We start from the raw sequence: 14,357 nt of genomic DNA, 5'->3' as shown, positions 1-14,357 counted from the left end.
GACTGAAGTTGGCAGATTGTACGAATAAATAATGACATGGTGATCCATAAATTCATAAGAATGTTCCATAAACAACCAAGAATGTAAAAAATAAAAAAAATACACCATAAATCATGTTTCACTATACAAAGCAAGGTAAAGTGTCGTTAATAAATAGTAATAATAATAATAATATACAAAGCAAAGCAAGGCAAAGATAACCGTACACATCGCAGTTGCTACTCCGTGATTGACCAGAACAATTACAGTTGCATAGAGAACCAACAAATGGGACTAGCTACACCCGGATAAAAACTAACCATAAGGTATTTGGTAAAAACCATTCCTGCACCATACAGTGCACCAGCTACAATAAAGTGTATTGTAATCGAATAGTTCGCTAAAAGCTGTGCACATTGAAGCTACTATATATTTACATCCGATCTTTATGTAACAATATATTATACTGTTTTTCTTACGTTTGAACCATTCACTTTTCTGAAATATTATTTTTCCATGAATTTTTAATTATTTCTGGCGTTAGATTTGAATAGGTCGTATGTTTGTTGTGATTCCTATGCAGATTCGAACCTATTCAAATCGAACGCCAGATTTATTCAGTTTTAGATTTTTTCCGTGCTTTGTATTGTTGATGTTCGTGACTTTTTTGTTGCAAAAGAAAGGAAAGAGAAAAAAGTGAAAAAATAGAAACATATAGGGTAATTGTTCCCTTCGTTGTGGTAGTACCTAATGTTGCGGTAATAGCAATTGAGCACTTGTTCGACTGAAATGTTACCAAAAGGTATTTTTAATAGATGTATTATGCTTAAATTATGAGATTGCACCATTTGTTTGTTTAAGATTTACCCAAAGTCCTAGTTTAAAAAAATATTTTCCTTAATATGTTTGCTGCTATGTTCCTATTGTTGCGGTAGTGTTCCTAATGTTGCGGTATCCCATATGATTTCAATGGGATACCGCAACAATAGCAACAAATACTGCAACATTAGGAACACAATGTTCTTTCAGATTGAAACGAATAAAATGCATATAACAACCTCAATGTGGCAATATTTCGTTATTTTCCCGTAGATAAACGATAGGTTTTATTATTTTCAATTCAATCCATGTAAAAAGTTTGCTTGGGGCGGTAGAATTGTGTTTTAAACATGAATCCAATGCTTAACTCCTCCATGATCGGATCAATTACCCTATTTAAAGTCAATAAAATGTTTAAATAAGTGGTAAGCCTAAGGACTGTAGATCCAAGAGCTCTAGTGGGCTAGGTATGTACAGCACGATGAGAAGAATAGGAATGTAGGTCATCCCGAAAAAAAAAAACGCAGGTCAGATTACCGTAAATCAGTGGATGAGTTCAACACTATTGTTTCTGTATTTGCATTTAGGGGAGTTTTCTCAACTCAGAACTTGACAGTTCTCTCACGAGTTGTATTTCAAACTTTAGTCAAACTGGAGCCTTAATATTTCAAGAACGGTTAAGCACGCTGTAATGATACTTATGTACCTCGTCACCTCGTCACTTCATGCAACTACATTAGTGGTCTCTCGTAGAGACGAACCAGCCAAGGGCTGAAAGTCTCTTTAATAAAGACAAATCAATCAATCAATCAATTAGTGGTCTCAAAGTGTTACAACAAATAATGCTTAGTTTGCAAAACCCGGTTATCTGGCTGGAGGGACATAAGAGCCTAAACTGCCCCGCACAATGCATACATTTGCGTGTGCGTGACAGTAGTCATTTCCCATGGGAAAACTGTCAAAAAAAACGCAAACCTCCCTTTTTTAATACATCCAAGGTATTATGCTACAGGTCGGACTCGATTATCCGGAGTCGGGTTCTGGCACTTCCCAAAATAATATCTCGCAAACGGAATACTGTATAAAGCTGAAATTTCGACTGATCAATAAGAGCGATTCCAAGCAACAGCATCAAAATTAAGGAATTTTTTCAATTCATGATTTTCTATTGAACTGAAACTTTGCACAGTTTTTCAGTTCCATCTAAATCGCCATTTTCCGATACCAAATTTTTATTTTGAATCACGACTAACTTTTCAAAAGGGTGTATGTGAAAATGGTTCAAAAATGTTCAAAAATCTGCAAAGCCAAAATGGTTCGTTCGATTGATATGAATTTTTCAGCAAAGTTAGATAACTAAATGGTGATTCCTAAGAAAATATACTCTGTGAAAAAACATCTTTTTTAACATTAAAAAATATCATTTTTGTCACTAAAACTCAAATATCTCAAAACCCTATCTTTTTACCAACGTATTTTTTTTAGGGAAGACGGTCCATTGTATTAGCAATCTACCATAAAAATTTGGTGATGGTAAACTAATAAACAAAAAAGTTATAACATTTAAAACATTTCACAATTTTCACATTTGGTAAATATTTTTTTCTGTGTAAATTATTTCGGTCAGAAATCGCAGTTTGATGCTGATTTTATTGTTCAGCAAAATTAGATAACTAAATGGTGATTCCTAAAAAAATATACACTGTGAAAAAAAAATCTTTTTTTAACATTAAAAAATATCATTTTTGTTACAAAAACTCAAATATCTCAAAACCCTATCTTTTTACCAACGTAATTTTTAAGGGGAAAACGGTCCATTGTATTAGCAATCTACCATAAAAATTTGGTGATGATAAACTAATGAACAAAAAAGTTATGACAATTCAAACATTTCACAATTTTCAAATTAGTAATAAATTTTTTTTAGTGTAAATTATTTCGGCCGGAAATCGCAGTTTGATGCTGATTTTATTGTTAATGGCATTGCGTGAGAAAAACAAGCTGTTTTTTATTATGTTTTATGTATATTATATGTACAGTAATGTTCCGATTTTATCACGCCCTCCGCGCATTAGTCGTTTATTCATTAATTTGCTGTTACATTTGAGGACAAGTGTTTTCCCTCTTCTTCAAGATAAATGTTGAAAGCGTGTTTTGCAACGTTAAAAATTTTGAAATGGGTATAGATGTTGAAGTATATTTCAAAGCATTTTTGAAAAGGGGCGTGATTAAATTGTTTAAACAGATGTCGCTGATGGTACGGTGGCATGACTCTCTGCACTTAGCACTTCTGGCAATTTCTCAGTTGTTGTCGTTTTCGAACTTCCTGCGCCCTGCTTTACCGATGATATACAGATGGCTCGTTTGTCAAAGTCTAGACGGCAGGACGTGCAAATGCGTAAATTTGTATTCAATTTGGGCATAACCAGTCTCTTTCAATTTATCTATGGTGCTTTCGGTGAGATATCGAAACTCTTTCGAACATTTTTTTTTCATCAACTGGTCTACAAGAGAGCGTTGAGTTGAAGACCTTTGAGAAAGCGACTATTCATGTTGTTCGTTAGATTATAATAAACAAAATCATTTATTAGTTTTAACTGACTAGTTTAGTGTTGTTTGCTTAGCTGAAGAAAAAAATTACTATAAAATTTTTAATATCCATAGCGGAAGTATTTTTTTTTTGCTTTTTCGTGTGCATTGTCATGGTATGTATACAGACAAACAAACGTAACACTGACGAAATTTTCATTGACCACGCCTTTAACGATCATTTTGAATCTTGGTTGTGGCTTTCATAAGCAGAAGAGTGCCCATCGTTTTTCTTTACGTTTGACGTTTCACATAAGCGCCTTCTGATGACGATATTGCACAACGCAGTGTTTCGTGAAACATTTCCACCAGGTGGTGGTAGTGTGAACTGGGCGATGGATTTTCACGAAAATTGTTCTAGGCGTTTCGTCTGTTTGTCTGTGGTATGTACCTCTCATGCATTTGTTGTTGTTGAAGTTACTCGCATTCTTCCGATCATAAAGTCTGTTCTCTAAGAGGTATTTTTTTTTTTTTGCAGCTCAACTAGACGTATACGCGTATATATAAAACTTTTATTATGCAGCTTTCGTCTTAAAAATAAGTTTAATTCCATTTTTCTTATGATCAACAGCTTTTCAACACTATCAAGGGATTTTTTCACCAGTCACGTACAATAAAAAGTATGACACTCTCAACATTTTTGATCACAACACTGGATCACGTCTAAGTTTCAAATAGATACTATAGTAATTATGAATAAACAAACAAAAATATCATGAAAACAACTTGTTTTATTCAGGCGGTAGCCTCTACAATAAAATCAGCATCAAAATATAATTCTCGAAATAATTTACACAGAAAAAAAATTTTTTTTTGTTACTAAATGTAAAAATTGTGAAATGTTTGAAATGTCATAACTTTTTTGTTTATCAGTTTACCATCACCAAAATTTTATGGTAGATAGCTGATATAATGGGCCATTTTCCCTAAAAAATTGACGTTGGTAAAAAGATAGGGTTTTGAGATATTTGAGTTTTTGTGACAAAGATCATAATTTTTTAAAGTAAAAAAAGAAATTTTTTACGGTGTATATTTTCTAAGGAATCATCATTTAGTTATCGAACTTTGCTGAAAAATTCATAACAATCGAACAATCCATTTTTGCTGTACAGCTTTTAGAATATTTTTGAACTATTTTCGCATACACCCTTTTGAAAAGTTAGTCGTGAGTGAATATGAAGGTTTGATATCGAAAAATGGCGATTTAGATGAAATTGAAAAACTGTGCAAAGTTTCAGATATTTTTGAAATGGTCGCTCAGGATCGACTGACATGACTCCGTGGAATCCCTCATAATCAAAGTTGGCTTGACAAAATATCAAAATTTCAGCTTTATAGATCATTCCGTTCCCCAGATAGACATTTGAGAAGCATCCGAACCTGACTCCGGATTAGTCAGACCTGACCAAGTCCGACCTGTATACTAATAGTTTCTCGTTGCGAATAAAAATACAAATACTATTTAACTAAGTGTTAACTCCATTGCGATCTTCATTTTGCAACTTCCAGAACCAGTCGACTTTTCACGCAACGAGTCTACGAACGGAACATCGGGATCTAATGGCCCGAATGCAACCAACCAATCAAACTCCTCCGGAGCCACCACCAACCGACTAAGCTCCGGCGCTGGCGGGGAAAAGGCATTCTCAGCCTACAATAGCAATAGCAACAGCAGCAACAATAACAATCACCTCCACCTACACCCACACGGAGGAAAATCCGGGAAACCCCTTCCGATAGGAAGCGGTGGTCCGGCACCACCACAGATGGGAGGTATCCTGAAGGGGCTGCACGCGTCGGCCAACTCATCGTTCAGCTTGGTACGACGGCCCCCGATGAATGATGGCGAGCTGCTCAGCGATGACGACGATGACTACGGTAACGATTCGGATGATGACTGCAGCGACGTGGACATAGTCGGAGACGAGAAAGGCTACATGACGTAGGCCGGCCAACAGTCAATTTAGTATCGTAAATGAGAGTGTAATTATCTAGTCTCCCAGGTTGACGTTTGTTTCATAGTTTTCCTTCTTGAATCACCGCAGTGTACAGTGCAAAACGAAAATTAGTAATAAATGCAGTGCTTTCTTGTTTTTTGGAATCTCGTCAGTGATTTTTGGAGAATACATATTTCAAATCAAAACGATACATGAATAAAATTTCTTCGGCGGGAGAAAATATCATTTCTTGAAAACTAAGAAAAAAAAATATGTTTTCGAAAAAGAAGAAAGCACTGTCAACCATTCCTTTCAGATCTAATGTTTATTGACTGTTCCAGAAATTATAAGCACACCTATGCATTAGGGTGGGGCTAATTTCAAAAAATCTCTCCGATATATGATTTCCCAAGTGGAAAGTGATCTACTAGTCGAAATAAGTCAGCTGTACAAAAATGAGCGATTTCGGTTGATATTTGGGGGTGGCACAAAGGGTTCAAGTGAAATTTTTGCTAGAACAAACTTTCAAAAATCATTTCAAATTTAATTTTCAAACTTATTTTTTCTAGACTAAATCGGTGATTCTAGAACCCAATTGGGCCAAATTTGTGCTCAAAATTGCGATATCTCCACTGGTTTCCGAGATATTTAAAAAAATGTCATATTTTGGTACCTAACCCAAAAAATACTGAAAAACGACATTTTTTCAAATATCTCAGAAACCAGTAGAGATATCGCAATTTTGAGCACAAATTTGGTCCAATTGGGTTCTAGAATCACCGATTTAGTCTAGAAAAAATAAGTTTGAAAATTAAATTTGAAATTATTTTTGAAAGTTTGTTCTAGCAAAAATTTCACTTGAACCCTTTGCGCCACCCCCAAATATCAACCGAAATCGCACATTTTTGTACAGCTGACTTATTTCGACTAGTAGATCACTTTCCACTTGGGAAATCATATATCGGAGAGATTTTTTGAAATTAGCCCCACCCTACTATGCATTGTAAGAAACCTTGGGTTTAACAAAAAAAAACTGTTGTATATAGACTGTTTCAGAAATTATAAATACACTTTGTTTATTAAATTAAATGAACTGTTGTAATGATTTTTACCAACTTGTTTCAGAGTATAGCATATTGTACTCCATATTTTTATATTTCCTTTCAATTGTCTTGATATTTTAAAGAACAGTCGAGTTCTCTAACAAATAACTTAATTTTTCAAATTTGCCTTTGCACAAAGGTGTTTTTTAATGATTTCAACATTACTTATCACTAAATACCAAAACTTATCTAAATTTTTATCACATTCGCTTTCTCAACAAGTTGTCTATGTAATGTCTTGATCAAAATTTGGGAAAAAATCGATAAAGGCATTCCCACAACATTTTTTCGGAGATCAAGTTTCTTATTTTTTAAGGTTTTCTACGGAACATAAGAACTACCACACAGTTTCTTAGCTTTCCTGAACGCATGTAATCTAAACAAACTTATTTTTTCAGCTCATTCGATCCTTAAGATGGCAAAGCATGTCATACCATAAAAACGAATGCAGTAAGCAGTAATTAAGACATTTGTTTGCTTAACGTTTGTTGCTACTGGTGTTGTTGAGAAATTTGAAACAAAAGATGTTGTATTGAAAAGGCCCGTAATGGTGGTTCTTGATCAAATATTCCAGTAAAAAATACTCTTAACAATCGAGAAATATCTTTTATTATCGATACAGCAATTTTCATTGTGTTTGGAAATTAAATATTTTATCTGTGAGATTTTTTTCTTTTCTACTGTGCTACATTTTTTGACCACTTTGTGCAACTTCAAATTTTAATCATCTAGTTTACAGAGCCCTATTTTTTAACTTTTACTAGAAACATCAACAAAATTGGTATTATTTGCTTCGTTAGCATGTTTACTGTTAGAGCTAGATGAAACTTTTTTGGATATTATGCACAAATTGAAATGGCAGTTGATCGTTAGTGTATTTATAATTTCTGAAACAGTCTATAATTCCGGTGGAATCGTAGCAGAGTAAAACAACGTGATTCACCTTTGCTTTGTTGCACACGAATGACTTTTTTTTTTACACAAAAGATACGGTGGAAGTGGTCAATTATATTGATGTTCTCCAGAGAGGTAGTACACTGAATACATTATAATGCGAACTTTATAACATTTAACTTTTTATAATAGGTGTTGGGTCACTATGCGGTCTTCGACAAAGTTGTTTGGCTGAAGTCACTGATACCTGAACTAACATGCCTTTCATTTTGGAATGTCCAAGCATTATCTTTCAAAAGAATCTGAAAGTTGTCATAAATTCCTTCTTGTAATAACACCACGTCTCCACTAGACAGAAATGTCTTGCCATTTTGCTGCCAGAAAGAGAAATCGTAGCAGAAATGATCAACACCGCTGCTTTCCATTCAAACAGCGAGAGAACATTTCTGTCATGACACATCTGTCCAGCAAAATGGCAAGACATTTCTGTCTAGTGGAGACGTCGGGTAATGAATAATGTATTAACGATGTACCTACTTATATACGGCCAACACATTTCCTTTTCATATTGATTACTGCACTGCTCGACAAAATTTCACAAAATTTTGTGTTATGGGATGAGAAAAAACCCAAATTAATCCACCTAGAGGTGATAGTGCCTTTCTCGTCGTATATGTTCTCACGATCTTTCCGTCGACGTAAGTCAAAGTGTTCCTGAATCCTGATATTTTTTAAGAAAAGCAAGCATTTTATCAAAGTCATCATTGAATTGACTTAAAACTTATTGATGGCACATACTCCGACGTTATGTTCAGCGTAAAAGCAGAGCTGAATAATATCAGATTTCTCAGTTGACTGCTTGAGTACCTTCACTAACATTGGGAGCTGATCAATATCAAGACGATACTAACAAGCTAAGATATAACTTTTTACACATTCACAGATCACTTTGCGGTCTTCGATAAAGTTTTTTTTTTGCACATTCTAGGTTATATTTTATTGACCCTTAAAAACAAGAACGTAGTGAGTATAGTGAGACGTCTGTTTGTATGTGGGTTTAATATGTCAAGATTTTGTTCTCTTACACATATTTATCGCTTGCATTGATTTTATTTACTTTCGTAGTTCCGGCGAAGCATCAAACGCTGGTTGTGCAACCCTACCAGTAGTCTCTAATGTGGTATGAGCCTATTTTCTAGTTAACCGTTCCTCAGGTTATTAAAAAAGCCGTGATGTGATATGTCGCATGGTATATTTGGTTACTTTCCGGAACAGGTTCCGGAGCACCATCAGGTCTCCCAAATATAGTCTGAGGCAATATCATTGCTAACGTACATCAGGTTACCTAAAAAAACACGATTTGATTTATCTTATGCATGGGTATAAATCACTTTTACATTTGACCACTTCCTGTGGGACACCCAGAACTAGTTTCGGGACACTACCGGTTGTCTAAAATATGGTCTGAGGCTATGTTCTTACGAATCGATCATCGTGTTATCAAAAAAGGGTCTCCAGTTGGCATAGTGGTTAAGGCTATGAATCGCCAATCCGGAAACGGCGGGTTTGATTCCCGTTCCGGTCGGGAACATTTTCTCGACTTCCTGAGCATAGTGTATCATTGAACTTGCCTCACAACATACACATTCATGCAATGGCGGGCAAAGAAAACCCTTCATTTATTAACTGTGGAAGTGCTCTAAAGAACACTAAGTAGAAGAGAGGCAGGCCAAGTTCCAATGCGAACGTCGAGCTATAAAGAAGAAGAAGAAGTTATCAAAAAAGCTGCTATTTGATGTACTGTCAAACCCCGCGTATTCATCACTCTTTAATAAGACACTTTTTAACTTGTACCCCGCTCATTCGAAATTTGTGAAATACACTGTAAATACGAATGAAACGATATTGTGATGTTACTTACACACCCGCAGCGGCTCCTCGTGCAGCTGCTACTTCCGAAAGTTCTAATTTGGTGCGTTCCGACACCTGATCCGTTTGGTGATCAACCGCAGTGAACCTCGTAAAAATGAACCACCACAATATCTATAAGATTTGTGTTCAAAAACAAATCACACAATCTAAATAAAACTAAAATAGAGTTAGTTTATCGAATTGAAAGTTTACACAGGTAATTTGACAGCAATCATTGCCGAATCAGCGTGGTTTTATGGTACGACACGCATGGATTTGATTCAATTTCACATTTACAACTTTCGGTTCACATTTTACCACTTACCGATTGTCCCTGATGTGGTCTTAGACTAGTTTCATGCAAATTATTAATTAGTTCTCCTACAAAGTCGCAAATTTATGTAATGCATGTATGGGTTTGGTTCATTCGTGCATTTCGCCAGTTCCGGCGAGGCACTCGAATCTGGTTCCGGAACACTACTGACCTGAGACTATTTTCTTGCTGACCGTTCTTCGCGTTATCGAAGAAGCCGTTATTTAGTGTGCTGCGTGTATGCGTTTGATTTTTTTTCTACATTTGACCACTTCCGTCGGGGCACCTGGAACCGGTTTCGGCACACTATTGGTTTTCCAAAGTATGGTCTATGATTTTTTTTTGTTAACCGTTCATCAACTTACCTAAAAAGTCATTAAATGTGTTTCGAATTTATGGGTTTGGTTCTCCTTTACATTTGACCACTTCCGATGGAGCAACCGTAATCGGTTGCGGAACACTACCGGTTGTCCCCAATATGGCCGGAAACTTTTTTTCTGTTAAATCAAGATGCCTTAAAATCCGCGATTTGATGTGTCGCTTGCATGGGTTTGGTTCCCTTTTATATTTGGTCATTTCCGGCGGGACACCCGGAACCGGTTCTGGATCACAACCGATTCAGATATGTTCTGAAAATATTTTCCTGCTTACTGTTCATCAGGATATAAAAAAATCCACGATTTGATACTTGATTTGATATGTCCCTTGCATGGGTTTAATTAACTTTTATACTATGCCACCTCCGGCGGAACATCTGGAACCGGTTCCGATATGGTCTGAGAATGCTTTCCTGCTTACTGTTCATCAGGTTATTTAAAAAGCTGTGGTTTGATATGTCACATGCATGGTTTTATTTCAATTTTATATTTGGCCACTTCCGACGGAACACCCGGAACCGGTTCCGGGACACAACCGGTTCAGATATGGTCGGAGAATATTATCCTGCTTACTGTTCATCAGGATATCAAAAAAGACACTATTTGATATGTCGCATGCATGGGTTTGGTTAACTTTAATACTTGGCCACTTCCGGCGGGACATTTGCAACCGGTTCCGGAACACTACCGGTTCCGATATGGTCTGAGAATGTTTTCCTGCTTACTGTTCACCACGTTATCGAAAAAGCCGCGGTTTGATATGTCGCATGCATGGGATTAGTTCACTTTTATGTTTGGTCACTTCCGGCGGGACACCCGGAACCGGTTCCGGGACACAACCGGTTCAGATATGGTCTGATACTATTTTTCTGCTTACCATTCATCAAGTTATCGAAAATGCCGTAGTTTGATGTGCCGCATGGATGGGTTTGTTGCGTTTTCATATCTGGCCCCTTCCTGGGGTACCGGTCCGGAACACCTTAATGGCCATAACTCCGGAACGGCTGGACCGATCTGATCTATTTTCAATAGGAAACAATGGGACCAGATTCCGCGTCGAATGAACCGTCGGTCAATAAAATCGGTTGAGGTTTACTGCCAAAAAGTGATGTGAGTTTTTTGTACACACACATACACACACACACATACACACACACACACATACACACACACACACATACACACACACAGACATCACCTCAATTCGTCGAGCTGAGTCGATTGGTATATAAGACTTGACCCCTCCGGAGGCTCTATCAAATTTTCGTTTTTGGAGTGAACATATAGCCTTTCGGTACACCTTGGTGTACGAGAAAGGCAAAAAGTAACAGGGGTTTGGGACCCTAGAAGTGTCATAGTGAAAGTATTTTTGAAAAATATTGGACCGGGCCTTCACAGTTCAAAACCGAAGTTTGTATGGAGAACTTGGGGTGTTCAATTGATATGTGCATTAGAACGTGTCGTGCATATTTTTGGACGTTTTCGGTATTTGGGTTAGTTTCGTTATTGCCTAACGCCTAAATATATGCACAGCGCGTTCTAATGCACATATCAATTGAACACCCCAACTTCGGTTTTGAACTGTGAAGGCCTGGTCCAATATTTTTCAAAAATTCTTTCACTATGACACTTCTAGGGTCCCAAACCCCTGTTATTTTTTTCTCATCCCATAACAAAATTTAGTGTTGAACGGTGTTATGGGTGTTAGATCTGAAAGGAATGGTATAATTGTACAAAAACAATTGTTGGATATTTTGTCAACTTTACTAAATTAAGGATTGTAAATCTGCACCTAGACGAGTTTGGCGGTGTATCGCATGGAAACATTTATATGTATAGAGATCTGATCTGAAAATTCTAAAATAAACCGGTCAACTTAGAGCCAATTTAATACACTAATTATTCATTACTCGGCAGCTTTGTGTAATTACCAACCACAAAAGCGGATAAATTGGCCAATTTATTAACTCTAACCGGCAGTGTTGTATAGGTGTAGCTGTACAGCGACGCATCTATCTACGATGATGATGACACATCTCCATGGAAAATCTGTCCTCCCACACCCTCGTACATACATGTTAGGTACCTAATGCGTTTATACGATGGAAATGCTGGTCCCTTCTGATTTTCCGCACTACAACTACCATAAATGCCACCCAACCGGATCGATGCGAGGCGGAGCCTCAGGATTCACTGACGTATGTGTATGTTGGTCTCTATGTGACTTCGCCTATGTACGTTTCCCGAACAGACGCCCACCAACACCAGCACGGAAAGTCCTGCAGTATCTGTCCTTGGTATATAGAGTCAGGATAACGGTAAGGATACTGGGATAAAAAAAAAACATTCCAAAGAGGATTAATATGCCGTATACTTTTTTATGTCGAGTCGTTTGACGGGGTAGGGAATGGGGGAACATCAGCACACGACCGTTTACCAAGCAATCAGTGTCGTCAAGTCATGTTATTCTGATTTCCACCCGACCATACGCCGTTCACATCGTCTTTGTCGGTCCTGCGTATCCTGTCCTGACTGTTCGTCCGTGGGGACACGATGTTGCTCATTAGGTCCAATTATGCTTGATGAAGATATGGCAGGTTGGATCGATGATGAGCGCAGTTGCGGAGAACAGAGGTTTGCATCGTTGAAGCTGTTTTGGTATCAATCATGGTATGACTCGAGGTATGACTAACAAGAGAGATTGGTAACTTGCTCTGAATATTTTTGCTATAATTGTTTTAATACAAAAAGCAAATCTGTGCAATGCAGCTGCATATAACTTAACTTCAGTCATATTTTTATGAACTAATAGTCATATTGTCTTAGTCAATCGAATGAAAGTATTGGTTCTCTGTTAAGGTGTCCGGCAATTTGGCCGAATGCCATTTGGCCGCATGCCGTTTGGCCGAATTATTATCAAAAAAATTTGGAGGCGTGGGCAAACTCTGGATAACATTCTAGCTGTCAATATGATCATCAGAAATATTTCCTTCTTTCAATCATAGGCAATTCTTTCTAGTTTTAGCATTAAGGTATTAGTTGGCGATGAAACTGAGAATATTTTTGTTAGTGATTTTTCCTTTTTTGGAATTTTGGATCATAGGCTGTTCTTTCGAGTTATACATACTGATATAGAAAACAGAGGCATGATCACTTAAGTTCATCAAATCTTTTTCGGCCAAACGGCATTCGGCCAAACGACCCTTTCGGCCAAACGATCCTTTCGGCCAAACTACCCTTTCGGCCAAATGGCGTTCGGCCAAATGACCCGGAACCCTCTGTTAAGTCTGCTTCTACAGAACGAAATGCTCATTTTTTTGTGGTTTGATAAGGAGAGTTTAGAAAGCAAGTTTTTCTGAATGTTTATTAGGCCGTCCCTAATTTTGCCAAAATTGTAAATACATATTAGAAGTTCGTTGTCGTAAAATGATCGTTTTGCTAAGAAATGATCGTGTCAAAATTTGAAGTCCATATCTGAAGACTAAGTGGCCCCTCAAAAGGCCTAAAGTTATCAAAAAATGTATGTCTAGTCTAGTCTAGTCTAGTCTACATACACAGCCATTCATTGAAAGAATCCTGGAAAATGTTAGAATCGACTAATTCTACCATTTTTCTTGTCATTATTAATGCTTGCATCGGAAATGTATTACAAGCATTAAAGCGGCCAGGCCTACTGTGCAGCGTTATTGGGTTTACATGTACATTGCAATAAAGCCATTGAGTGGGGACATCTCGTACCAACCGCTCAGCTTTTTAGAAAGCAAAGTATGTGAAAATCGATGTAAAGTATGTGATTAAATACAACATGTTTTTTTTACGAAAAAATACCCTATTCTACTAAAATTGATAGGGCCAAAAGGGTGCTCACAATTGGCTTCTTTAAAGGTGTTGAGATAATTTGATATTCTGAATCTGCATGTCAAACTGAGCCGAAATCCAAATTTTCATGAATTTCGGAGCCCGGGAACCTATTTAAAAATCAATTTGAAGTTTGTATGGGAGCGATTTGTCGAATCACCCTTTGTCGCAGTTTGTACTGGGCAGAGCTGTCAAACAGTTGCCCAGCTGTCAAAAGGTGATTTAAAAAAAATCTTTGAAATTGATTTTAGGTACCAAAATAAGGTTCTAAAAATCTGAAAAAAATCATAGTAGCTCAGAAAAAGGTGCTCTTTCGTATAAAATCGATAAATCAATATATTTTTCTTAATTTCAAAACCCAATTGCGATATCTCCACTCGTCTTTTTAGTTATTAAGGTGAAACATTAAGAAATCCCATTGCACTTTTGCATACAAACTTGAGAAGCACAAATCTGACGAACGAAGCATCGAACTAAGCCGCACTTGTTAATCGTGGCTTTGCTCACTTGAAAGAAGAGGCAGCTTTTCCAAATCGAGCGCATTTGTTTACGAATTTTTAAGATTGGTGCTTTTGAC

At 36.9% G+C, this 14,357-nt stretch overlaps 1 protein-coding gene across 2 annotated transcripts in view; it reads left to right on the top strand.

The window, feature by feature from the left end:
* Positions 1–12,726, top strand: part of LOC109409189 (brain-specific homeobox protein) — a 31,658-nt gene extending 18,932 nt beyond the window's left edge. For both annotated transcript variants that reach the window (XM_019682614.4, XM_029871220.2), the window contains exon 5: positions 4,897–12,726. In XM_019682614.4, coding sequence (XP_019538159.2) covers positions 4,897–5,333 — 437 coding nt within the window. In that variant the 3' untranslated portion in view covers positions 5,334–12,726. The remainder of the gene's footprint in view (positions 1–4,896) is intronic.
* The last annotated feature ends 1,631 nt before the right edge of the window (positions 12,727–14,357 follow it).

The sequence above is a fragment of the Aedes albopictus genome, chromosome 2, assembly GCF_035046485.1.
Source record: "Aedes albopictus strain Foshan chromosome 2, AalbF5, whole genome shotgun sequence".
Lineage (NCBI taxonomy): Eukaryota > Metazoa > Arthropoda > Insecta > Diptera > Culicidae > Aedes > Aedes albopictus.
Note: the sequence above shows the minus strand (reverse complement) of the source record. Positions and strands in the feature narration are given on the sequence as shown.